This window comes from Coloeus monedula, assembly GCF_965178545.1.
Source record: "Coloeus monedula genome assembly, chromosome: 7".
In the NCBI taxonomy this organism is placed as follows: domain Eukaryota; kingdom Metazoa; phylum Chordata; class Aves; order Passeriformes; family Corvidae; genus Coloeus; species Coloeus monedula.
Window position 1 is genome coordinate 29,394,780 of NC_138787.1, and position 27,390 is coordinate 29,422,169.

The 27,390-nt window shown below is 41.4% G+C and overlaps 1 protein-coding gene across 1 annotated transcript in view; it reads left to right on the top strand.

Annotated features, from left to right (window-relative positions):
• The first annotated feature begins 14,437 nt into the window (after positions 1-14,437).
• The window catches only part of SLC49A4 (solute carrier family 49 member 4), a 66,261-nt gene continuing 53,308 nt past the window's right edge, over positions 14,438-27,390 (top strand). The window contains exon 1 of the mRNA XM_082285528.1: positions 14,438-14,901. Coding sequence (XP_082141654.1) covers positions 14,568-14,901 — 334 coding nt within the window. The 5' untranslated portion in view covers positions 14,438-14,567. The remainder of the gene's footprint in view (positions 14,902-27,390) is intronic.

Here is a 27,390-nt window from a genome sequence, read left to right on the forward strand (position 1 = left end):
CTTCACTAATATATTCTTACATTGCAAATTTTTTATAGCATCACAGGTCTCATTCAGTTACAATATAACCCGAAGGCTGTACCCAGCTCCTTGAAGACACTTCTAGCCCACATTACATATAATGGAGGTTCCTGGAGACAAACTGATTGCTGCATAGGGATAAATGCCTTTAGGAAAAAGCAAAATGCAGATGGATGCTTCAAGATATAAATTCCAATTTAAATCCACTCTGTATCTCTAGTGATGACAAGTTATTCTTAAGTGATGACTCGTATCTACTTGGTAGCATCAATCTGTGACTCAGCTACAAAATACTCCATCAGTCCCATCAAAAACTCTGCCAGTTGGCACATCCATCTGGCTCTCAAAAAGTGCCTACTAACTAATGGAGAGCAGGACCACAACTATTCTTTTATGTGGTAGGCCTTGCATGTTACAACTGAGATATATTAACAAGGTATCAAGGAAAGCGTCATTCATATATATATATATATATATACACATACATACATATATATATATATATATATATGCTACACCTTCTCTATTAGCACTGGGATGCATTTCACACATAGTGCAAGAATTGGGTGGTACCTCTCTGAACTACAGAGATATTGTTATGAAGATACGTACCAAGGTTTTAGTTCTACACCTCAGTTTTCCCATCTGTAGAAAGTGAGTAAATAATATCTATTCCCTAATCCATGCTGGTAAAATGCTTTGAAATCCTAACATGCCAAGCATTTTCCCTCTAACACTTCTGTTTCATCACTTCTCTTGCAAAAATTGAACATGAAATAACATGGTTGTGATGCTGTGAAGAAAGCAAATTTCACAGTGTTAAGATAGCATGATGTAATCCTACCACTTTCACTGGAACTGGCAGATCCTCATCTGGAGTCTTTGTGCAGACTCTACATTCCAAGAAAGAGAAAGTCCAACTGAAAAAGGTTAGAAGACTACAGAAAGAATAACTGGGTGGGGTCTGAAAGACCATGACGTATCAAATATTTCTAAAGTGGATTTTTCTGGCCTAAGGGTTAAAAAAAATCCTGAATGTAGTCAAGATACTTTTCAGGCAAAAGGGAGAAAGTGCATGGCAAAATGCATTTTGGTATGTCTTTGGGACAGCAAAGGATGTAAAGGGCAGGAATAAAGCAGTGCATAACCTTTCAAGTGAATAGCAGATTGCCACCTTGGAACATGTTTCTTGTACCTTCCCTCCATGGTATGAAACTCAGTCTGTCCATGGACACACTAGTGTGTGGCTACAGACAGAGATGAAGTTGTAGTATTTAAAATCAAGTTGGAAAATTGTCTTTCTCCCATGGCACGTGAGGTTTAGCAGTGAAATTATTGCACTGGTGTCAAATGATTTTCTTCATGCTTTATACTTCCATCATGACTTTCATCACAGGACCTTTAAGTACTGAAAACCACCTAAGTCTTAAAAACCTCTGGAGGAAGGTGAGAATTACCACCATTACAGAAAAAAACCCAAACAAATCAGGCTAATTATTTAGCTAATTCCGTAACAGTCAGGCTAATGGATATGGAAGCTCAACTCACATGAACAATCTAATCATGTGTAAGACCAGGACCACACACACACAACAAAGCAAGGAAGGAAAACTGAGAGGCTTGATTCTTAGATGCTGGTGTTACCCACCAGACTTCCTCCTAAGAATAAACACATGAGAAAGACAAGGGAGACTTCTACTGCTGGCCAAATTCCATGTCCTAAAAAAAGCCTGCAACGAAAAGCAATACATTAGAGAAAGAACAGTTATAATGAACAGGCAGATAATTGCAGGACCTAAAAAAGAGACTTGTGACATTAATGCCTGTCCACCTCATTCTCACCTAAATTCACCGTCTTCAGGCCCAGCCTAAACTGGACTGTCCTTCCCTCCAACACAGCAGAAAGGTGTTTCACATTCCAGTGCAGGGCTGGCCAGTCACCAACCATGTTACAGAAGACTGCAGGTTGCTGTAGAGACATCACAATTTCCTTGGTTTTCTCAGGAGTAAATGGTTTGACATCTTCATCTATGTAAAGAAAAAAAAACAGATGGAGAGAGATGATTTATCATACATGAAGTGTTACCTACCATCTTCCATGGGACAGAAAACATTAAGAACTAAGACCTCCTTTGTTTATGACTGATTGTTTTATTACATTTGTAGATTTTTTTCAAATCAAAGTTGTTCTGCAAGCACTGGAAGAACTAAATTAAAGTGTAAAGTGGTGTATGAGCACATACAATGTAAAACAAAAAATAAAAACAGAATTTTCACTTGTATCTTTGGCAATAAAGCACTGTAGCCAAACTGCTTAGAAATAGGCTAACAATAAAATAAACTTGCAAATAACGTCCAGAGTTTAGAGAACATAAATTTCATGAGTAACAGTCTTTCTGCATGGGATTCTTTCCAAAATTGTAGTGCATTGTCACAGACAGCAAACCAGCTCCCCATGTGTTTGCTTTAAACCAAGGAACGGCAGCATAACCAACCAGCAGGTATTTTTGAAGTGTTTTAAAGTTTCATCAACAGAATTTTAGAAAAAGGAAATTGTACCGGTCCAAGAACTAAACTAACCCAAGATTTCCATTTATTCCTTTGCTGTTTAGAGATTTATATGCCCCACTGAAACTGTCAAGCTGAAATGTTGGCAATCTTGAATTAACTCAGCATTTTCAGAACAAGTTTTCTTTAGGGACATATTCAGAAGGAAAATCTGGGTTTTTTTAAAAGGAATAACATGTCCAGAGAGCTGAAGAGGTGGACTACAGCTTCAGAACATAAAAAAACCCATTCATTATTTTAACCTCTATTGAAGTTAGCTCATCTAGAATTTGTATCTGTATAATGGCTAAGATTTAACATACTGAATTGATACACATGGCTCCCCGTGACTTCCAGCGGTTTATTTAAAACAAACAAACCAATTCAATCACTGCATTTAGGGGTCAAATGATGGTCTGGCATGCACAATGAGTTAATTAAATACAGGCCAAGAAAATTTCCTTCTCTGCTGGTGCTAATTTTGCCTGTCACTCCTCCCCATGTGTGGGAGATAGCAGAAAACCAGCCAGTCGCACATGGGGCAACCCTGTGGTGCCAGCTAGGGAAGACGATGACCCACTGGGAACAATGTCACTGAGAAAATTTCTCCAGGATTAACTCAAATGCAACAAAAAACCAAAATAAATCTATGGATGCTGAAGTGGGAATGGCAGGAATAAGAGGAGTCCTGTGCACGTTGTGTGCTGTATCTTGTTGGTAACTTATGTGAGTCCCCCTTCTTTTGACAGGGTTTATACTCCCACATAAGGTTTAAAAGCTGTGCTTTTTAGTTTTCTAAATTAAGCTGCTATCTGCACACAAACTCAGTGGGAGGTATTGGGGCTGGGGTTTCCTAGAGTCAACGGGTCTCTTCTTCCATAGACTTCCAGGGAAACCAAATCCCTTACTTTTCACTCACCAAAACTCCATTGTGAAGCTTTAAAACTAAAGACCTCTGGTATTTTATCTTCATGGAATACGAAATTTTTAAATGGCTTCTCTTTCCTAAGGCAGATGACAGGAGGGAGCTTGGATTTTGGTTTGTTTTCCACATTTCCTCTCATATGCAGAGCAACACTTGACAGGATGGTGTTGCTGTGACACAGAGATCTCTCTGACACTTGGCCTTCAGTCTCACACTCCAGCAACTTACACAACCAGGACATAAGGAGGCCTCACGGGGACCGTATGTCTTACCATATGGTCTTCCCTACCCCCGGGATGAGGCTCTGGGGCTTTCCAAGAAATAGGTTAGTATACCTAGAGGCAGCGAGCCCAGAGAAGGAAGAAAGACCATCTGCAGACACAAGGGCATGTGCTGGTGCAGCCACCAGGAGCTGGCTGGAGGCATGGTAAGAGGTTAAAGCTCAGCATGTTTTTTCACAGAGATTCTGTTCAAGAGCTAAGGCAAAACTTGGTCCAGAGCTGAACACTCCCAGGGGGTTTATAAAACTTCTGTCTTTCACCAGTGCAATTATAATACCATACAGAGGTGGCTTTCACCATGTGGGAGCTGGCAGGCCTTATCTACCTTTCAAATTTTCCAGCTCATAAAAATGAAATTACTTCTGCTTAGGCCATGTTTATCACTGCATGGCTGTCTTTTCAACTACTCAGGGTTCTTTTACTTTAAGAGCAATACATTTAAGTATTTTAAAGAATGTAAACCCTAATAAATGCAAGAAACTGGTGACACTTTTTTGGAGGATTTTGTAAAGCTGACTTTTATTGCAAAAGCTTCAGGTTTATCCTGTAACTTCAGTCAACAGTTGGGATGTGCTATGAAAGCAGAAAGTTTACTGGAAGAGACAGGAAGGCTCTTTGAAGCCAACTGTTGATTCTGTGGGGCTTTCTAATGTGATTTCCACATGCACATCATGCTTTTGCAAGGTGTGGTTTTAACCACAATGCATACACACACAGTGGGAAGCTCAGAGCTCAAGCTACTGGGAGAGTAGGCCAACAAAAAACCACAATTAGGCTAAATAGCCTCTCGTCTACTGAATGATTGTCATGTCACCATGTCCAGTTGTAAACATATTTCCCTATAAAATTAAGAAACAATAAAAGAGGACAATCTGTCTTACTAAGATGCTATTATTTCCTATCTTCAAACGGTATTAAAACCATTGTTAAATAAGTATATATCTGCTCCTGATAATCACATACAATACATATGATATAATGCACAGTGATGTTTGAAATGTTTAGAAAATTTAAAGACTTAAATAAATATACATTAGGGGTTTTTGCAAAGACAAATGCAGATTCTTGCTAAATCTGAGTGAAGAATCTGTGTCTTGATTCACCTCTATGCATTCCTTGGTGAGAATGGAGTCAGCTAAACATAATTCTCTCAAATAATACTTGTCATGCATATCTAAGTGCCTGCTAGAGAAAAGACACATGATAAAAGGTAAATATAATATACTACAGCAAATAGATATTATGGTAATTTGGAGAACTCTACTCAAGACCAACAGAGATTTTTGATGGAACTATATGCTGTAGGAGTGGGAAAAAGTAATTTAAAGAGATATCTGAAGATAGAAGAACTGAAGAGAGATTAGCAGGATTATAATTTAAAACAACCTTTTTCTCAGTTATTGTTATCATAGCTTCACAAAGACTTTATAAGCTGGGTTCTTGCTTCTTGGTATTTTATAGCTTGAGATTGACGGTAATTGATTTGAAAGCAAAACCTGAGGTTGTGTAGCATATATAAGAACATACAGTTTGGATGTGCACAAGTAAAAGGCGAATAAATAAAATGTGTAGCAAAGGAGTAAAATATCCACTGCAAATCTTGGCATTAAATATCAAATTCCTAGGGGAGATTGGGTAGCAGGAGAGAATAGAAATGCATATTCCCTTTGAAAAGAAAAGCTCTGTGGGAGTCTTCATTTTCTCAGTTGTACTCTGATCCACAAGAGAAAAGGAATACTTTAGCTTAGTTCTTTCTATCAGGCTCAACAAATGGTGTGACTTCACAGTACAAAAGGAAGCAGGAATAATTTGTCTCATGTTTTGACTTTACCCAAGGCATGTACAGAATCCAGCCATGAACTGAAAAAATGAACCAAGTTTTAGCTCAAGTTTTGTAACTGTGGCAGCTTATATAATTGGCAAAAAACATAGGTGTTCTTTAGAAAGGCAACACCTTGCAAAATAGAGATCTCCCAATTAACAAAAGAAAGCTCTTCAGTTGTCTTTACACAAGGTACTGTCAAACATGAAGACTCATCCAGACTTAGCACTGAGGGCAGGTAAAAGAGAAGTGATGAATCAGCCAAGTACTCTCCAGCAGACTTTGTGCTTCTGAAAGAGAAACTAATTTAATGTTTCTGATTATCAATTTTTCTGAATAACTGAGTGGGGCTTAGGAATTAAGAGTTTAACACAGCAGGCAGTCTAACTAAAAGTGGACTTGATCAAAGTTGTTCAGAAGTTAAATGTACTGTCATTAAAAAGCTAAATGTACTGTCATTCATTTTAAATAATTTAGCAAATTATAAGAGTTCATTAGTGCATAGCAGTTGGCTTCTGCCAAAACACCCTGCTGCTTAAATATGAGATTTAATTGAGAGGTATTAAAATTATTTTCTAAAAGAGGGAGTACAAGGAAATCCTGGTGATGCATTTGGTACATGCATCATCAAATTGTTTTTCTTGCAAATCTGTAATGCTCCCTTTTCCTTATTTCTTTTATTTTAAAAATATATAAAAAATAAAATAAAAAAAAACCCATTTTGAATACATTAATACAGACCAGCCAGGTGAGTAAAAAAAGTCACCTAACCTCCAGAATCATAACTATTCCAACAGCCAGGAGTGGGAAAAGAGAAGGTATGGGGGAGGATGGGCAAACTCCCCGAACCAAATATAAGTGACTTGGTTTGGAGGTCAAACTTAATGGTTTCACAGTACATTAACTCTGTAAATTAAAAAACAACTTTAAATAATCTGCATGTGATTGCAACGCTATGCACTATAATCAACCTACTCTGGGCAAACAGAATGCCTCTAAATATACATGTGTAGTTTTCAGAGTAGGCTGCACCAACTCTTTACTTCCTCACCAGCTATTGCTGCTGCTATTAGTTCTGACTCTGGGAATGTTAATAACTGTAAATGCACATAGCCAGCAGGCAGCTACCCTAGATTAGCAGATGTTTTGGTTACTGAAGGAGAGGTGGTAGTTGCATGGAGACTCTCAGGACAGACCAGTCTGCACTGGTAAGACTGGCACCTGAAGCTCACTCTGGTAGCCTGCAGCCAACACACCCTTCCTGACTCTCCATGTCTGCTACTGTGGAAGGACGGCAGCCAAAGTAAGAAAAGAAACAGGCCAAAAGAGGAATTTGGATTCACTTTCCAGTGCTCCTGTGGCAGAGCTGAGCATCTTACAGTTTTTCCTACAGGAAGTCGAAGTGACTTCAGACATGAAGTAAGACAGGAGTGTGGGCTATGCTGAAATCTCATCTTGTCCTTCCGATAAAGCAAAGGGAATTGCTGACAGACTCCTTTGGAGGGAGTAAGGGTTGAGCCCAGAACACAGCACTGGGAGGGACTTCCCACCCCGCTCCAAATGACAGCGCATCATCTCAAGCATGTTTAGGAAATTTTTCCCCTAAATCCCCTAAGGCTCTTCCTCGAAAGCTCTTTCTGAACCCCGCGCCAGTTTCTGCCTGATGTCTCTCCTCCATCCTGCACCGCAGGTTTAGAATGCAGTTGTGCCAGTTTTCAGCTAATGAACTGAATGTCGAATGACCTCAGCTCCTCTGGTCTCCTCCAGTAGAAGAACTGCTTGAAGGAAAATACTATGGTCTTTGATCAAAACCTTCCACCAGGGTATAAAAAGATAAGATTATTCTTCCTTAAGCTAGGCTCCCAAAATTCCACCTTTCTGTCAGTCTGTGGAGTGTAAATTACACATCCCTGCTACTGAGGGGATTAAGCAGCCAAACCATGTCTTCCCAGTACCCCACTGGCACTGATACACATTTCTGACATTTCCTAATAAACAGAAAATTTAATACAAAACTTAAAACTAATATAACATTATAATTGAAGGTAAGGGGAACTGGCAAGTCAGGGAGTTGATGTGTTTATTTCTAAAAAAAAAAAAACTTGTTCATATTATAAGCTTATTTGTATTTCTTTTTCTATTCCTTGACAGTAGTATGAAAGCACTACTGTTAAATAGATGAATACACTGTATAAAATTCATTGTCAGAAACTGTAATCAATTGTGACTTTATTGTTGTTCAGTCCTGTAAACTTGACTGACAAGAACTTAAAAATGGCAACACCAAAAGAATCTAAGTCTTCTAATTTACATGGTTTTCCCATAAGCTATTGTAGTAAATAGTCAAAAGTGTTCTCAAAATATGTGGGTTTTTTCCTACAAGCCATTGTAATAAATAGTAATTAATACAGTGGAGCCTTTTGCATTTCATCCATGAAAGGGTTATGATGGTCGTATACATTACTTTGTTCACGATTATACTGCACAGGATACAAATTATGATTAATGACTGAGTCAATTAGAGGTATAATTAATTGTCAGAACGAAATTATACTTTAAAAGAGTAAAAGAAGTTTTTGAATTACATAAATTATTGAATTGAAAGAGACCCACCACGTGAACCTCAAGAACAGTTTCTGAAATGCACAATAAGGGTATTAGATTCAGGGATTGCCACTTTTATAGGAGTACCAAAGATAAAGCATGGCTATTATTCCATTGTTTACATCATTCCATTTCTTTCAGCGTGGGTAAAACAAGCAGAAGTGCGTTTAATCTTTGCTTCAAATTGCTATTTCTGTTTATAAAGGTTCTCATGCTGCAACATGAATTTTGTCTGTGAAAACTGTTAACAGGTTATGTTTTGAATCCTGGGGTTCATATAAAGACTGTAAAAATATTGCTTTGACATAATGTCCAGAATATACGACCAAAACAGCTCACAAAAATGTGAACAACCAAGGTTTTCTAATCTAATTTTCAACTTTAACGTTTTGTTCATGTTAGTTCTGTTTTTTAATGTAACTATTAAACATAAAAGAACTCTTCCTCTTTAGCTGAAAAAGCTCAGCCTTTTACATAGAAGATCATATTTCAAAACTTTGTAATAGAACAAGCTGCTACTAGTGGTGTCAACGTATCTTTACCATTTTCCCTCCAGAGATTTCCTTTCTATTTTCTTTTTCAAATAACAACTGCCTGCAAAGTTTCTTTATCTGTAAACACCATGACTAAAAATCAGAAAAGATCAAGCACTGCAGGCCCAAGTCTCTACTCAGATCTCCATGAACTTCTGTTCTAATCAGCTGCACCTGCATTTCTGGAGACTGAAGGTGACCTTTAATTATACAACAAACTATGACAGTGCTACTGCTTTGAATTTTGGAAGTTTCTTGCAATATGCAAAATCTACCAAAACTCAGTATTTTTCAACCTATCAGTATATATGGAAAACTCCTTTCAATAGAGGGTTTCAATATTTTCATATTCTTTTTAAACATTAGCATCACTCTACTCACTACTGTCTGATTTAATACCAGTATTAGAAGGAATGATGTCTTCTATGTCAGGTCTTCAAAAGCACATGGTACATAGAAATTTAAGATAACCCCCGAACCTAAGCAAAATAATAAAACTGCAAAAGGTTAAAGTTGCACTTTTATACCAAGACATCCAAACTACCTTACCATTGCTCTTTTTAAGAATACTCTTAGAGAATCCAAAATTTCATGCTACTATATCTACTCCCAAGAATTTCATTGTATCTGTGACCACAAAGTGTAGAATAGTTTAAACTTTATTTGTGTATGTCCCCGTTCAGAAAAGCACAGACACAGAAATAATTGATTCAGCCTTTTCTTTGTAAATGGAATTACATGATACGGTCACACTTCAAAGAGACAAACAACATTTTGTGAGCTTTATGTCCTCAATATGGATTTGATCCCAAACACCCACCCAGACAGTCAGATCTTCAGAGGACCCATTTGCAGAGCTCACAGCATACCTATTGTATGACAGCTAAACGTGACTAGACCAACAGAAACAAACTCCCTAATGTCTACATTGTTAATTATAGCAGAGCGGTAATTAAGTTACCCCTTGCTGCTTCGATGTAAGACAACAGGAGAACAATGCACAGGCTGATAAGAAATGAGAAACACATGCACCAGAGACACAACAGACAGACCCGTACCAGAGCACCATGACTATCTCTTTTTGCTGGCATCAGAGACAATGAGAGCTGCACTGAGGCAGTCCTAGCCCAAGGAGATGGTGGAGATTTTCACCCTGTGTTTCCCAATTCAAGCTTAACGTCCTCCACCATCCCCGTGACTCAGTTCATCTGCATAATTCTCAGGTTTTCAGGAAGAGAGGAAACCATCAGTCTTTGAAACTGAATTTCCTTAAGATAACTTTGGTGTGTAAAATACTCCGTTGATGTAGTTTGTGGTTATTTGCACACGGTGGTCCTGAATGAGAGAACATAGGGACAGTAGTCTGCTGAAGCTGGAGTTCCAACATAACCTCCCTAAAACGCCTAAGACACGGAGCCTGAAGGCTAAGTGAGGTAGGGAAGTAGCCAACAAAATTACCTTGATGAAAGACATTATGTAGCCTCCACCTCCCCCTCAAAGAATATACAATCATCACTTACATGTTCATCATTAAGCAGGTGATGAATGGCAGAACAAGCAGAAATGGAGCACAAAATGGTTTAAATGTGCTCAAAGCCCAAGTCGGATGTGACTTTTGCATATTCCTTTTTCGAGCTGGAGTAAGGAATCTACAGTGAGTACAGGGAATCTAATGACATGTCTTTCATTAGCCAGCCACAAATGCAGACTCCACAAGAAAAAGGAGCTACCCCACCTCTCCCTAGAGAACCTTGCAATGGGCTCTGGCTCACCACAAACCTGGAATCATTTACACTACAATGGTCACTTTGCAGTGGGAATATACACAGCCTGCAATCAAAAGGTATAAACGAATTCCCCACTGGAAAACGCTGACGTTTGACTTTAAGAATAAAACTGTTCAGCTTTCATAAGCTGAAGATCTGTCTGGTCTGTATTTTTGCTTCTTGTTGATACTAGAAAAAAGGAAAAGGAAGCACTGCAAAACTTGAAGGACAAGGAAATCATTGTATGACGTTAGAGCTGGAGTTTACCTACTTCTCAATAAAAAAGGCAAAAAAAGATGCTGAAAGTTACTGAATACACAGATTGGAAGGTGCCCAAGCCAAGCCCAAGCCAGAGCAGATTTCAAACAACCTGTTCCTGAGCAATTAGAAGAAAAGGGATGTCAAAACTTGAGGAAGGAAGAACGGGATTTGCTCACACCTCACAGGCTCACCTTCAGAGGTGTTTTCCAAGATGGGGTGTAAAGAACACACCCATTACAGCTCCCTGCTACACCAGTGTTGTTTATGGCAGCTCTGAAACTGCACTGTCACAACTCCAGCTGAAGTCTAGAAATTGAGGGAAATCCCTGGTAAAGAGACCTTTTTTTAGATGCTGCAAGGAATATTCAGAATTGGCTAAATACCACTTTTCAATCTTCAAATTAATTTCGGGTTCTGCCCATTTTGTGCCAAAATCCTTCTAACCTTTATAGGGTATATAATCACTTGCTGCTTGTCACATGGCAAGGTACGAGTTGACACAAGAAAGGACAAGATTGTATACATGACATTAGGAACTGTTGAGAGAAAGGTGCAAGAACAAAGGGGACTCTGAAGTTCATTGAATCTCTCTGAAGAACGTCACATGGAGAGCAAATCTGTCAAAACTGTGGAGACAGGAGAGAGCAACTGGCACTTTCTAATGTGCTAGGAACTGGGGGTTGCCCCATGGGGGGATGCTCTCCTGGACTGCTGAGCTCAGCCATTACATGATAGATGTGTTTTAGCTGAACTAGACTCTCCAGATGCCTCAAGGTTGTAACAAACCCATCGGAGCCTCAGTTTATATTAATAAGCCAATTTCAAATCGGCACACTGCAGGTGCCAACTTGCAAGCAGATCTGCCAGGCCCACCCTGGGGACTGCAAGAGCATTTGGAAGCAAAAACAGCCTCAGCCACATAATTTTTGTCTGTCACCACTAGTCTATCAGAGCTCCAGGCGACCAACTCCTCCTAAGATGAATTCCAGAATGTTTTAGGTCAGACACAGGCAGAAGACAGGCATGAATATGGTCACACAACTACCCTCAGAGCTTGTAGGTTGGAAATGAAGGCACCTACAAAGGACACACTACTGTGCATAGGCAATTAGTACCTGGATGGACATCTGTATCACAGTTTTGGATCTAGCTGTCATTCAGTCCATGCAAGACCTGCTATAGACATGAAAGTTATGGGCCAGGAGAGAAAATAACCTTTCTGCTTGCCCGAATATATGTGCATTTCATCTGATAATATTCAAATCTCTTTAGCTACATTATAATGAGGTTAAACCAAGAAAAATTTCCCCACCTCAAATATTACAAATGTCAGTAATGAGAACAGTAAAAATGTCACCACACGGAGAAAAGAGTGAAATTAGCATATTTAGAGGAGTATTATACCCATGAGTGAAATAATGCAATCAGCTAGCTGCAAGATAAAGCTAATTTGGTTTCCAACAGTTTATCAACAATACACTGCTCCTTTACATTAACAAATTTAACCGATACCATATCCTGCAAACAAGAATAATTCACACAGAATATTACATTGTGTTAATTAAATAGCTGGAATAGAAAAGGTCAGGCTATGACTGAAAGATGCGCATATGGGTTGTGAAGCTATGAAAAGATGGAGTGATTTCAAATCAAGCAATTAGAATAAATTATTTAAATAATCATTAAGTCAATAATAAATACACTTAGATATTTTTGAGCCCATTTTGACAACCCCTTTAGTTTGTTGCTGTTTCTCAGAAATTTCTCTTTCTTGTTGACCCAGGAAAGAATCAAAATATCTTGAAACCCATCATTAGATGAGGTGGCTTAGATAAGTTATCAGAATTAACCTACTTATATTCAAGTTCTCATTTAACTGTGCAGATAATGAGGCATGAAGCAAGTTCTGAAGTTAAAAGGACACCACAAAGCCCCACTTGCCTTATTTCTGGATGGGTTTCCTGCCACTAGAATCCTGAAACCACCACAATTACTACTGTTAATTGAAAAATGTTCAAAGAGAGAAGTACTTTTTCACTTTGTTTACTTCTGAAAATAACAGCACTTTGTCTTTGGATGAATGCCACCAAATCACTTAAATTATAGTAGTAACATACCCTTTTAAAATTGAAAGAACATTTTGGCATGGGCTAAACTATGCTGAGGTAGTAATGTATGAAAAAGACTTAGTAAAATGAGGAATTAATCTTATTTAGAGCTCCAAAGCACTACGGGAATATCCATCAGTCATGAGCAAGTCTGAATCTCACCCGGTATTTTTACTGTGCTTTTGTCACTACAGCTGTACACAGCAGGCTCAAATTTGAGTTTGCTATCCTATGTCCTCCAATTATTTAATTATGCGTGAATTTTATTTTTCCTAGGGTATTTCCTGAACTTTTGTAAACAAAATATAATTTTCTTTTGATCATAGTTCTGCTGATTTCAGCTAGCATATACTTCCTTTTTGCCCTTTCAGTCTAGGAAATGGAGCTGTGTGGACTAAACAAAGCCCGATGTCTATTATGTTCTGAGAAGAATTTCATGGGAGTCTGTGGTTTTGGCTGCAAAACAGTGGGATGAGGGCCACGTGTGAAACTCAGCTGTGCACTGCCCAGCACATCAACAGTTATGACATTGACACTGGACCTAAAACCAGTCTGTGGGGATCCCACTGTTCAGCTCTCCCCATTTAATTACACGGACACTTATCAAGCCAACTTGCAGACTTTGTAACAGAATGCCTAATCAAGCCACGCTGAAATACCCAATTTTTTGGGGAAGATGAAGTACTGTGCAGCATACGAGCCATTAATTTTATGACAAGTGCAGATGGTTGATATACAAATAAATTCTCACATAACCTAACCGAATGAATATATACTTCAATCTATTTAAACAATAATACTAATGAGCATAGTGTTCCCCACATGATGGTATATTCACCCGAGTTATTTTAAAGTGGATTTCAATGCTTGTTGTATCTGAACCCTACTATTTTCTTCCTCCCAATTCGGACCACGGTTGATTTGTATCCACCAAAGCAACATGATTTCCTTCTCTCTTTAAAGGGATCGCCACCCGGGCGATGCCCTGCTGCAGCACCTCCCTGCGCGAAGGTACCCACACTGCGGTGAGGGGCCCGCGGCCGAGAGGGACATGTCGGAGGAGGAGCCGATGGAGAGGCTCGGCGGGCCCGCTCACGGCCCCGCTTCAGCCGCCGCTTCGCCCTCCCCGTGTCCGCCCTCGGCCCGGGCCTGGAGCCGCGCCGCGCTGGGGCCCGAGGCGGGCGGGGGCGAGGGGCACCTACCCGGCGCGGGGGGACGGCGGCTCTCCGCCCCAGCCATGCTCCGGCAGCTCTGCCTGCGGGGCACCTCGGGCGGGCCCCGTTCGGCACCGCCTTCGGCGGCGGAAGGGGCAGCGCGGCCCCGGAGCGGCGGCGGGGCGGAGCCGGGTGGCAGCGTGACGGCCGGAGCTCCCCGGTCCTGCCGGTGACACCCGGGCGGCTGCTCCTGCGGGCCGCCTCGCTCCCGCCCCGGCTTCCTCTCCCCGCGGGGTGACGGCCCGGCGGCTTCCCCGCCCTGCACGCTTCCGCTGCCCGCTGGCGCGGCTCCCTCCCCACGGGCGGCGGGCCCGGCTCTCCTCCGCGGCGCCGCTTCCCTCCTCCCCTCGCCGGCCCTTCCCGACCGCGCATGCGGCAGTGCCGGGCAGGGGCAGCGCTGCCGCGCTCGGGGGCTGAAGTGTGGGTGTCCCTTCCCCCGGCCCCGTTCTCTCCTCCCCTGCGGGCCCCCGGCAGCGCCCCCGCAGATGGGCTTAGGCTGGAGCAGCGCGGAGGAGCGGCGGCCCCTCCTGCCGCCGCCGCCGCAGCAGCCGCGGCCGCAGCCGCGGGGGCCGGTGGGGGGCCCGGCGGGGCGGCTGCCGCCGCTGTCGGGCCGCGTGTACGGGAGGCGGTGGCTGGTGCTGCTGCTGTTCTCGCTGCTGGGCTTCGCGCAGGGCCTGGTGTGGAACACCTGGGGCCCCATCCAGAACTCGGCCCGCCTGGCCTTCGGCTTCAGCGGCTGGGACATCGCCCTGCTCGTCTTCTGGGGGCCCATCGGCTTCGCGCCCTGCTTCTTCTTCATGTGGCTCATGGACAAGAAGGGTGAGCGGGGTCGGGGGCGGCGGGGCCGGGGGATCGGGACTCCCCGACCCGCTCCTGTGGTTTCCCCGGGCCAGGCGGGGCCGCCGTGGCCGTGTCCCCCGACGCCGCGGTCCTGGGGCCAGTGGCCTCCGCCTTGAAAAGGGTTGACTAATACTTAAAGGCATCATGACTGCAGTTTTCAGTACACTGCCCAAACGAAGCCACATCAAAGTACATTCACAAGGAAGATACTTAAGCTAAACGGAATTAGGGCATCTGACGTCGCAGCTGAGGTGTGGGTGTGGAGGAGCGTGCTCCAGTCCGGCATTGCCGTCCGGCTGTTTGACCTGGAGATGGTCGTGATTTCTGGTTATCAGCTGTGAAACAAACACGTGTTGATGTTTGGATCAAGTAATGGCATTGCTCAGGGTGGCCATTGCATCTTGAAAGAAGTGCTTCATTTTTAAAAGCAGGCTGGACATGAAGTCTGTGGTTTTCATTGTGTGAGGTAGATGAAAAGGTAACAGAGAGAGAAGTTGCACTTCAGTGTTTCGAAGAGGAGCACAAGGGAGAGTTTCCTAATTTGTATTCAGACCGTTGCACCTCGGTAGTAAACTTCCGAAAATGGTATTTGTCTCTAGATGACTTCTCCAAGGTCTGCCTGGTTCCTCTGTGGTCACCCAGGGGACCATTCCATTGAGGTCAAGTACCTGTGTTTGCAGGTTTCAGCTTTTGGGTCTAAATCCACTGAAGAGATTTCTTTTAATTCCTGTTTAAACAGACCTCTAAGCAGGAGACAGGCGCCAATGGACCCTTGTGGCTCCTGATCTTAAGTGCTACTTACTCCATTTATTTAGGAATTAATAGCTCATTTGTGGGAAGAGGAAGGGAAAGTGAAAGCAGGAAGGGAGAAAAGTTGTATTTGAGAAGGCCTGTCTCGAAATTGGAATTACTTTTCCTAAAACTGAAGAGGCACTGGGGGAATAAAATTTACTGGGCTGAAAATACATTCTTCAAATGAGTCCATGGTGGCTGTACATCCAGTCTTCTTTCAAGCAATTTAGACTTAAGTTGGCAATTTCTGTCTAGACTGATATATAATAGTGTTGTTAATTATCTTAAAGTAAGTTATTTTGGTTTGTACAGTGAAGACTGACTCTGCTCATGGTATGAAGGAAATAAAGGTAAATGTGAACCTGTGCTTAGAGAGCTGAGTCTATATTTTTATTTTTGCCTTTTTCTATGAAGTTGATCCTGAGCAATGCAAAATATTACTGGAAAAGTTTTGAAATAACTAATGGGGAAAGAAATGTTAGTATTTTGTTCTTTTTTAATGTGATTAGTTAGTGTAGTTGTGGGATTTCTTAGTTTCACATATAGGTTGTTTTGATGAGAGTATGTATAGAGGTATTTTTCTCATTTCCTTAACTGATTGCTTTGGAGGGATTTTTTGGCTGTTTTTTTTGTTTGTTTGTTTCTTATTTCCGTGTTCATTGGAGGTGCAGATACAAACAACCCCTTTGCTCTTGGTTTGTTGTTTTCCTTGTTGAGAGAATGTTGGTAGGTAACCTGAACAGAGCATCTCAACTCATCGGCTGTGTGCATAAGGAGTACATATGGGCACTGGATCAAGTTCTTTCCAGATCAGCAGGTTTTGTGAGGGCCCTGATTGTTTTCTGATATTTGTTTCATGGTGTTTTCTGAGTCTGGGTGATTCCCACAGAGATTGTGGTGCTGTTCACTTTGGAAGCAATGGTGAAGTCTTGCAACTTGGGTGCTCAAGGAGCAAAGAGGAGAGCTGCTGAGCCTGAGTCAGCCATGGGGCACATTTACACTGGAGGCATGTTGTGGGGATTTACCTGCCCTTTGGAGTACACGTGTTCCAGGAGGGTCTTGACTCTACTGCTTTGAAGCTGTAAAGTTGGTTGAATCTGATGTTGCAAGGGCAGTATTTTGCTTGCTTGCTGTTACACCAGATTTACTCCGGAAAAGCTACACCATTTACTCTTTGACTTCAATCATCTGTCATTTGAGTTGGCTAGTAAAGGAGCTGTCAGGAAAAAATGTATTTGTGAAGCGTCAACATATAAAACCTGGCATGTATCAGAAGTATGACACTGTAGATGAGGCATGCCAGAATCTGAGAGGAGATTTTGCTGTTAGGTAGTCCTATGCTTCACAGTCAGAGGTAAATCTAACTGATAAGTAGCTGCCTGCTGTCACTTAAGTCTGATGTTGTGTTACGATGCTTCAGAAGAACTTCAAGAGGTATTGGTCTTTTTGGCTTTAATTGTTTATTGCAGCACATAGTTCACAGCATAAATCTGTATCCATACCAAGCTTCTGCTGTACATTTTGTGCACCTGCTCATTGTTTCAATACTGCTTGTAAGAATTTGGTCACTTTTTTCTTCTTTTTTTAGCTTCTTAACTAATTGGAAGTTGAAAGATTAAATATTAATGAATATGCATATTAATAGTTACAAGAAGCATTTCTTGGACTCTGTGATCAAGTTCCATTATACCTTCTCAGAGAAGTGTGGGGTCCTCTGAGAAGAGAGGACAGCAGTGTTTGTTTTTAGTGAAAAGTGTGCTAAATAAGCTCTGTTCTTCAGTTTTGTACAGAAGGGTTCTAGAAGGGAGGAATTAATTTTTTTGGTCTTCTAACCTCAGAAGGTTTCTTGTGACCTTTTTCCTTCTGACCTGCTGAAAGAATCTCCTGGATTCTTTCTGAAGGTCTGGGTGCAGCTGACCCAGGCAAGGCAGTTGGGGAATGGGAAGAATATGTGGACTGGGGAAGATGTGTAGATGGTGTCACTTCTGGCTCCCTGAGGAATACTTCTGGCAGCTGCCTCCCCAGAGGATGATCCAGAAGGGGTCTTGGTGCCAGAAGCAGCATGACAAAAAGTCTTGGTTGACTTAAGCCCATGTTCCTATGGATCTATAGGGATATAATGTTTTTTATGAAATTGAGGATGATTTTTCATCAGGCAAGTTGTGATGGTCTTCACAAGGCTTCACAAAAAAAAATCTGACTTGAAGATCTGAACAGACTTGGAAATGACATTTTTTGGAGAGTGTTCAACGCTATGTTAAAGGGTCTTTGAGGCACTGGAGGAAGGCTGGATTTAGCCCCTATCTCTCTAAGCTGTTTAAATTGAATGCTACTTCGTATTTTTGCTGAGCTCTTGTCCTTCCCAGAAATCATTTTCAGATGGATAGTGAGGCTCGCATATCACAGCTGAAAGTTCTCTGGGGAATGAGCTCTTCCTGTTTGACGCGGTGAGATGCGGTTGGTGGAATGGATGCCACGTCCTTCCCGAAAGCGTCCCAGCGCAGGATCTGCTGAGGGTGCCATACACACAACGCACCCAGACTCACAGCGCAGGTGATGGCACGCAGCCACACACACTCACAAAGGCAGGATAGCTCTTCTAGCACAGCTGGAGACAGAGGTGGGAGGGATCCTTTGTGTGGAGTTCCAAGGGGTTTACTCCAAAGAGGGATCCAGCGACAAAGGACCCAGGGCACCAAGGGGTCCAGGGTTTTATAGGGGGGCAGAACAGGGGCGGGCAGAGCATTGAGACCAATTAACTGAGGACCAAGGGGTGGAGAGAACATGGGGTGACGTAACAGTAACCAATGGGGAAGGCGAGGGGAGGGACCAGGGAACCAAGAACCAATGGGTGCTGAACAAGGGATAGGGAATAAAAGGGGTGGTAGGCCAACAGGCCAACCAAAAGTGGATAATCTACATTATAGAGCAAGGGTCTGTGGGAGCTGGCCGTGACCACGAAGGTGTGTTTAGACATCAGTGCTGGCCCACCAACGAACATCAACTGTCTTGGGGCTTTGTGGCTCCTTGGTCACTCCTGCGGTGTCCTCAACCACCGCAACACTTGTTCCTGCCTCCCAGCTTTGTGGCTGAATGGAGACTTGTGCCAGCCCTTGAGCACCCTTGGGGGTTTCCGTCCTCCTTGGCTGGGTGCCGTATAAGGACAGCGGTGGCATCTCTCATGTTTCTTAGTCCTGTTCTGGGATGGGTGCATGTTGAAAGTCAGGAATTATATTTGCTTATGTCATATTTGAGTAAGTGCCATCTTGGGTGGGTTTGAAAACTTTTTTTCTATGTGTAGGATTATAGGTGTTGTCTTGGTTGGTTTCTTAGTGAAGAAAGGTGAAAAGATGGAGGGTGCCATGGAGGTACATGTGTCTTATTTGGTGCATTTTCTTTAGCAATAGGATTAGAAAGTCCTTGTTTAAATTCTAATTATCTTTACAGATTTAATAAGACTGAAATTAAATGGGAAATTACTTCAGTGTGCTATTGAATGGACCCTTGTTGTTTACATGATTAAAATTAGCTACAATTTGTCACATGATGCTTGAATGTTTGTGTACATTTTGTGCCTTGAGTGTTTCATTTCCTGAGAACTGTAAATACAAGCACACAGGACTGTTAGGATCTTTATATATCTAACTTGAAATCAAAAGCTTACGTACTTCCCTGGATCTGGTTCACCAAGGGGGTTTTATTAAGTTCCTAGTTATAAGGTGAGACCTAGAAGCAATATATGTCAATCTTCATTATGTTCCCATATAAGCAAGAAGAGGCAATGAAGAATGAAATATTTTATGATAGTTTACATTAAACAAATTGAATAGAATAGTGATATTTTTCATTAATTTTTGGAATACAGTGAACACAGTTTATATTGAGTTTGAAGATGAGACATTACTTGTAAAAGTGGAATGTAATCTATTTCTTGGTCCTTTTTTATAAAATTCTTTATGCTTACGTGGGTTGCATGGACCATCTTAGTAACTTTATTTTGCTGAAATTAAATTTACACAGCAATGTTATTCTAGTGATTACATTATGAAGGAGAGAGAAAACTTCAATAATCAGATTCTGGTTTTAATCAAGATTGGCTTGTCTGTTGACATCATGAAAGTTTTTATTTTTATGAGTAGTTATTAATTTCCTGAATATCAACCTTTTTATTTTATTGCTGTCTCCTAAATCATGCATCTTGGTTTCCTTCTCTGAGACATTTGATAGTTCTTTCTGTTCCACCTGGGAATTTTGAGATTAAATCCTTTAATGCAGTCTGACAAAACTGTCATGAATATTGAGTACAAGCACTAAATCGGACCGTACTAATATAAAAATGTCTTAATAACTGTTCTCCATATAAAATAAACTACACATGATGGATAAACAGAATTGTGCATGGCAGCTTTCATGTTTGGAGTTCCTGGATTGTCACTTGGTGCTGAAAGTATGTAAGTGCTGGTTTTGCTTTCAGGGGATCTTTGGATACCTCTGCCTCACATCTAGGGTCACTGGGACAGAAGGGAGGTGACTCCAAGTGAACTTGTTTTCCCCTGAGATTTTAGTCTAGGAAGTGTTTGTTAAATGCCTTTGGGTTTATTTTGGGAGATGTGAAAGTGGGTACAGAGAGGAAGCAGGTTGTTGTTCCAGAAGTCGGTGAAAACATGAATGGCCAAGTGAATCCAGCAGGTGGGAAAGATTTTCTTAAGTGTTTCTGTCGTGCTTGGCATTTCAGAGTCCTTCTCTGTCATTCAGTCTTTTGGACAATGTAAATATAAATTGGAGTGTGTTACTAATAACACAGAAGAATTGCCGCAAGTGTAGTTGCTGATGGGTTCCACTGTTGATATAGATGGATTATGTGAAGTACTTCCATGGCGGCACTCACAAGAAAATGGGAGTTTTTGATGGAATTATTCATAGTTCTGTCATGTCACAGGTGCTTAACAGAAGGATGAAATAGGTGACTTGTGAAGCTTGAAAGTCTAGGAATTTTCACCTTTGGCAAAGAAATGCATTTTCATATCTTTTTGGTCATGATCTCAAAAACAGACTTTTCTCAGATTCATGACTGCAAGATGAGTGCCCAGTATTTTGAAATGACCAATTTGATAATTCATGTGCTAAGTTCAAGCATGAGTCTAAGCTAAAAACATCAGTAAGACTTGGCGTAAGCCTGTAAGACTTTAATATAACTTAGTGACATAAAGCCAAAAGGATTTACACACTTCAACAACAGAAGTTTTTAGGCATTGTGACTTTGGTAGGTTAGTACAGCCTACAAGAAATACCCATGGGAAAACTTGGCGATACAAAAATGTGAGTAGGATGGCAAGGGAGCAAGTAAGAAAGGGAAGTGTGATGCAGAGATGAGAGAGTAGTCTCATCATAAACAGCTGATTCTGCTTTGTATTTATGGTGTTAGGATCCAGTTGTTACGATTATTAGAGAGATGCCTCTGCCCAAATTAAGGTGCAAAGGAGACCATATGTCCAAGTCCATAGTACAGATTTTATTTAACAGTAAATGTGAGGTAGAGAGAGATAGGGAGTGACAGAGAGATAAAGTAGAAAGGTATCACCAACCATGGATCCAGACAACATCTGGTTGATCCTCTTCTGGTTTTCTCACTGGTGGGTTTCACCATTTATGCATTTTAGCAAACAAAGGAATAATTTGGCTACACAGGGTTTTTTTTTATTTTATTGGTTAAATGATTCCCTCTCTTCTCCCTCTATTTAGTCCCATGCTCGGTCTTTCTCTTCTTTTGAGTTGGTGGGCTTCCCATCTTAAATGGGTGGGCTATGGCCTCCACCTACTGGACGCAGTCAGAGCTGATTTTCAGCCCAGTTGCTGAGTAGGCTTTTCCTGTGGATTCTTTGTGTTCATTACCAGTGCTCCCCCAGCTTGTTTATCTCTTTCTTCCTAGTCTGAGATAATCAGAAAATGGTACCACCTTTATCTTATCTCAAGTTCCCATCAGGTGGCATAACTTACTGTCCAAATTTCCAGGAATTCATGGAGGCATATTCAAGGAGGAGGGGCACAATGGGGTGGTCATAGATGAGCAATTGCTTCTTTATACAGTTTGCCATAGTGGGCAAAGTCCTTTGGTGATCTTAAAAGTTTTTCAGGCCATTATGACCTTTAAGCCTCTTAAAAATGGCAAAGGTTTTAACTCCAACAAGAGCAGCAAGAAGCTCTTTTGGATTGAATGAAAGTTAAATCTGAACTTAGTGCTTCAGCTAAGAAAGGAGTGGGGGGAGAATGCATTGACTCATAAGAAGTGAAAGGTGCATGTATTTGGTGAAAATGCAAGCGGTTGATGTACTTGAGCCAAATACAAAAGAAGTTTGAAAGAAAATTACCTGCTTTACTCCAGTCTGTCTCTCTCATCCTGTAGACATCTACTGCATGCTATTAATGATGCATATTTCATTATCTTGTAAGTGATACTGATCCACACCTATCAAATTCTGTGAAAGTGATTAATTTTCCTAAGCTAACAAATCTTGGAAGAAATGAGATGAAGTGTTGCTTTTCATGTGGAGAGATGAAAGAAGCAATTAGAGAGCTGAATATAGGTAAATCCCACTAGAGCAGATATTTGATCAGTTTGGTTTTACAAAATTTATTTTGATGAGTGCTGGTGTGCCTATTTGTATAGACATACTTTTCCTCTATATCATCAGAAGAAAAGAAAAAGGAAGACTGAACCAAACTGGGCTTTTGTTGCTATATTTTATGTACTCTGGCTACATGAATGTCCACGAAGTGAGGCTCATTAGAGAATTGATTGGCCCACCCTCCTTGGGGTCGGGTATGCTGCAAAAGACCACTTGATATGCAGTCATTAGCAACACAGAGTGCTTTAATTACGAGCTGATGGGTTGTATTAACTTGATGCTGCTATGATTCATAGCAATGTTATCTTGATTCTGAGTAGCAATCCTCATACCTCCTGCTGGGCCAGGTTGAGCTGAAAAGCATCAATCATGGCTGTAGATAGATGTCCTGTACTGGAGCTAGGCCTTTCTGTTGGGTGGGATTCCACCCCAGCTCTGATTGCTGCTGTGTTTCCATACATTCTCTTTATGCTGCTCTCCTTTATGCAAGTGCTGTGCCCTTTTCACTCTTCACACAGGTCTTTGCAGGGGTGCTGGGGCAGCTGTTTAAACACTACGTGCTGAAGCATATCAGGAAGCTGCATGCTTGATTTGAAAGAACTTTTCCATGATGGGAAGTAAAATAATTACATTTGCATATAGCTTGTGTGGCAATAGTAATGGCCATGTTATCTGGGGATAACGCTCTTCTGAGGCTTTGGTGCACTGCACGTACAAGCACAGTGAGCATGGGGTGATGGCCATAAACTAAAACACAGGAAGTTCCACCTCAACATGAGGAAGAACTTTATGTTGTGGGTGGCAGAGCACTGGAGCAGGCTGCCCAGGAGTGTCATGGAGTCATGTCTCCTCACTGGAGACACTCAGTTATCTATCTGGATGCAATCCTGTGTAGCCTGCTTCAGGTGACCCTCAGCCTTGGCAGAGGGGTTGGTCTAGAGGATCTCTAGAGGCCCCTTCCAACCCTAACAACTTTGTGGTTCTGTATGTAAATTGATACACCATGATGTTGGGAAATTGATGAATAGGGAAAACATTTACCAGTGTAAAATATGATCCCTTGCTTTTTTTATGCAGCTGCTAACACAAGCAGAATTAAAGCACTGAAGCTTCCCTGAACTGGATCAAGACAGACAGGAAGATATGTTGTTAGTATCTAACTGTTAATAACAGTAGCTTTTAGAAGTTGACTACAAAGGGTATAATGCCAGGGCAGCTGTGCACTGATACCTATCTCCTGTGTTGTATGCTCATGTATTTTTACTGCTCCTCATAACCTTCTCTTGATCCAAGTTCTTTCTAATGACTGCTTCTTCTCTACTTCCTACCTCACCTGTTTTGTGGTATCCCCATCTTGTCCTCCTATTTTCCTCTGTTCTCCACTCCTCTTGGTTGTTGAGGAGTAGGAGAGGTTGAATGCAAGAAGCTCAAAGGGCTCAAAGGAATGAGAAAAACCCATGGATAGATGAGAAGGGGAGAGTATGGAGCAAGGTAGTGGGTGAAGTATGGGAGGCACAGATGCAGAAATAAGATCTGGAGCCAGAGAGCAAGAAGTGCATGGAATGGGCAAGGTGGAGGAACGAGTTGAGCAGGAGGCACAGGGAGATGGATATTGCAAGAGGCAGTAGGAAATGAGACTGAGGTAGCCAGCAGCAAATGGGGAGGGGGCAGATGCCTGCACTGCACTGTAGGTCAGCAGCGTGGCTTTTGTGAACTGCCTTGAGAGGCGCTTTTAAAACCAGGAGTTGGGAATCTTTTGGGACACAATTGACCTTTTTGCCTCTCTTATCTCCAACAAGGTCCCAGTGTTTGGCCTCTTCACACTCTGAATTCTGCCTGGCAGTGTCTCTTGTCAGCCAGAGGATGAATTGATCCTTCCTTCATCCCTGCCTCTCTGGAGGTGTCCCGGGCCACAGCCGCCTGCTCCCTGAAGGGCTCTCCGGGCGCTGCTGACGCAGAGGAGGGTGGCTGTTCCTTCTTGTGTGGCTTTGGTGGTGACGGATGTCTGTCCTCGTGATGGAGGCACCAGTGGGATGCAGAAGAGGTTGGGGCCCCTCTGGCTGGTATCTCTGCCCTTCTGGAAAGCCTTGTGGAATGGGACAAAAAGTGCTAAAATACTGTTTTGTTTTCCATTGCCTTGCTGCATTTTAAAAACATTGACATTTTGCCAGTCTCCTTTCTTCTGGGAGTTTTTAATAGTGTGGCAGCCATGCTACATAAAGGTAGCTGGTGCTAACTTTCATAATGTGATTGACAACAATAATTTCACTCTTATCAAAGTCCCCTGGGCTTTCTCATAGATTTTTATTATGGAAGTAGTAAAGTACATAGGAAAGTTGTATTGCATTCATTTTGCTAGCTGTATGTTTATACTGTATTTATCATTCCAAGCTATTAGTTTAGAATTCTATTAAAGAGAAAGAAGAGTAGATCAGCTGTTGTTCTGCAAAAGCTGAATCTATTTCCTTTAAAGAAAACGGAGTTTTTTCTTCAAAGAATTAACATGATACTTATTTTTTTCTCTCAGAAAAAGCTAAGTATGAACAAAAAAAGACCATTTTCATTTGGTAATGCTGAACTAACCCTGCTTTACTGATTTCTGAGTTCCAGTAAAAGCATTACACAACTGCATAAACTAAACAATTTTTATTCATTATTTTCAGCAGATGTTGTTTTTAGGAATTAGTTTCGTATTAAGTTTTAGGTGCGAAAGGCAAGTCTGAAGCAAACACAAAATGAGGTTCATTACTTGTTAATGAAGTTTGGATATTTTCTGCATTGCTGATTTTTCACCTGTGCATTTTTTGTTCTGGTAAGAAATGCTTTGCTTGTGGGAAAGGAGCTATGTAAAACAGGGATATTTGCCTGCCTTTCCAGACTGATGAAACAGTGCATAACACAGGTCCTGAAATAATCTTCCCTGTTGTGAAAATTTGTACTCTGATATTGTCAAATAAAAATATTTGGATTATATAAAATACTTGTTTAAAGACACCCAAACCCCCAAAACCATGGTCAGTGCTGAGAAGAGCAGAAGTAAATTGAAGAAATATGATGTTTTGGCAGTTGTTTCATTATTTTACAAATTTTCTTGGAGAGTATTTGATTTTTCCCAGTGGCAGCATGGTATAGCCTTAACTGAGCAGACCAAGGACCTGATACAAATTTAAGAAGTTTTTTAGTTATACCTATATTATTATATATTCCCAGGGCCAGGGAAATTGTGGCTTGCCCTGCCTTTCTCCTAATGGTGTCATTCAGAGCTATTCCATCACTTCCTGCCGTAATTTCGTTTTTTTGGTGCTTCTCGCATGCATGTGCTGTTGTGGCTCTGTAGCTGTGCTGTTGCTGTTAATTGTGCTGCAGGAGCTTGTGATCAATGCTCCAACTTCCTCAAAAGCTGTAAATTAAGCTTTCTCATGCAGATTTTTAGTAGAGCGGACTTTTTAGATTTTTCCTGTTTTCAGAGCTGGAGAACTGTGACTCAGCCAGAGTGTTCTGAAAGTGAGAGGTCTTCTGCTTTTTGCAAAGAATGCTGGTCTTTTTCTGGAATACAGGACGTCAAGTGTAACCGCAGTTAGAAACATTTTTGGTTTTCTTCTTCATTTTTTGATGAGAGCCATTCCTTTTGAATACTTGAGAAAGGTGGTGGTGTTATAGTTTTAATTAATCACATGACCCTAAAGAATTTATCAAGAACCTTAAAAAATATGATGGGTTTAGGACTCATTATAGTGCTGCAGAAGATGTCTGTTGGAATGAACTATGTACCCTAAATAGTGCTTGATGCATTTTATTGCTAAAGTAACAGTGAAACTGTTCACACAGAAAAAATTTGAAAGCTCACTCCAGTGACCTTTCATATAAGTCACAAGACCTGCATGGATATTACATCAGTGAAGCTCTTCCAGCTCTTTATTTCCCCCATTTGCAGCAGGAATAATAAAAAGGAGAAATCTTGCACTTAGTGTCCTGCTTAGCGGATGCACTAGGCAGTATTTAATGGAGCTGCCAATCCTTGCTGCATGATTGCTTCTTGATACTCTGCCGAGGCAAAGCAAAATGTCGCTGTACTTCTTAAAAAGTAAGCTCCATTGAGTGGTACGAGCAAGTACCACCAGGAAAACAACAGAACATATTCCCTGGTAGATGTGTGTCATAGAGATTGTTTTTGCTCTCTGTTGCCACAGGTAAGGCTCTGTAGTTAGTGGTGTGGTAATTGAGCCTGCTGTGCAATTGGGAGTCCTTGAAAGGAGTGGAAAGAGAAAAGAAAGTGCTTCCCTCCCCTTGTGTGGTGCTGTAAGGGCTTAAGTTGTTGGTGTTCATTCAGGAATACAACAGGGAGAGCTAGAGTGAAAGCATCTTGTCTTGTGCTTTCTGTCAACTCGTTAATGACATCCCTACTTTAGCTTCAGAATTAATGAGGAGCTTTAGCCCCCGACTGCATTATTGGATATTTTGGTGATTGCTCTACATCTCTCTGTATGTACACATTAGGATGTCCCACTATGTAGATTTAATTTTATCAAATGGCAAAGATGGTTTTAATGATTCACCTGAATCTTCATGTTTTATTAGATATTGATATTGAGAGTAGAAAGCAGCTACCTGTGGTAAGAGAAGAAAGAACAACTCATACAAGTGTTGTTAATGTCACAGATTAGTAAGCATTCAAATAGCTCTTTTTTGTTGTGTCCCAGCACTGCACTCACCTCAGGTGAAGAGAAAACCTGATTTAACAGACTTTCTAATACTAATGGTGAGATTGGCTCCTGTTTCCCTGTGTTCATAGCCTGAATAAACAAGGCAGAGGGCAGGGGGAAGAGAGAAAGGGGAAGCAGAAGAGAAATGGCCTGCCCAATTTCATAAGGCAGGTCCTGCTGCCCCAGGCTAGTGCTCTCTTCTCTCAGAGATGCTCTGCAACCATTTAGAGAGGTTCATTGCACTTGGATTAGTTGCAGATAAAATGGATGCTTTCTTCAGTAAAATGTATAATAACATGTAAAATGTATAATAACAATTATTGGCTAAAATAATTGGTCTCCTTTGA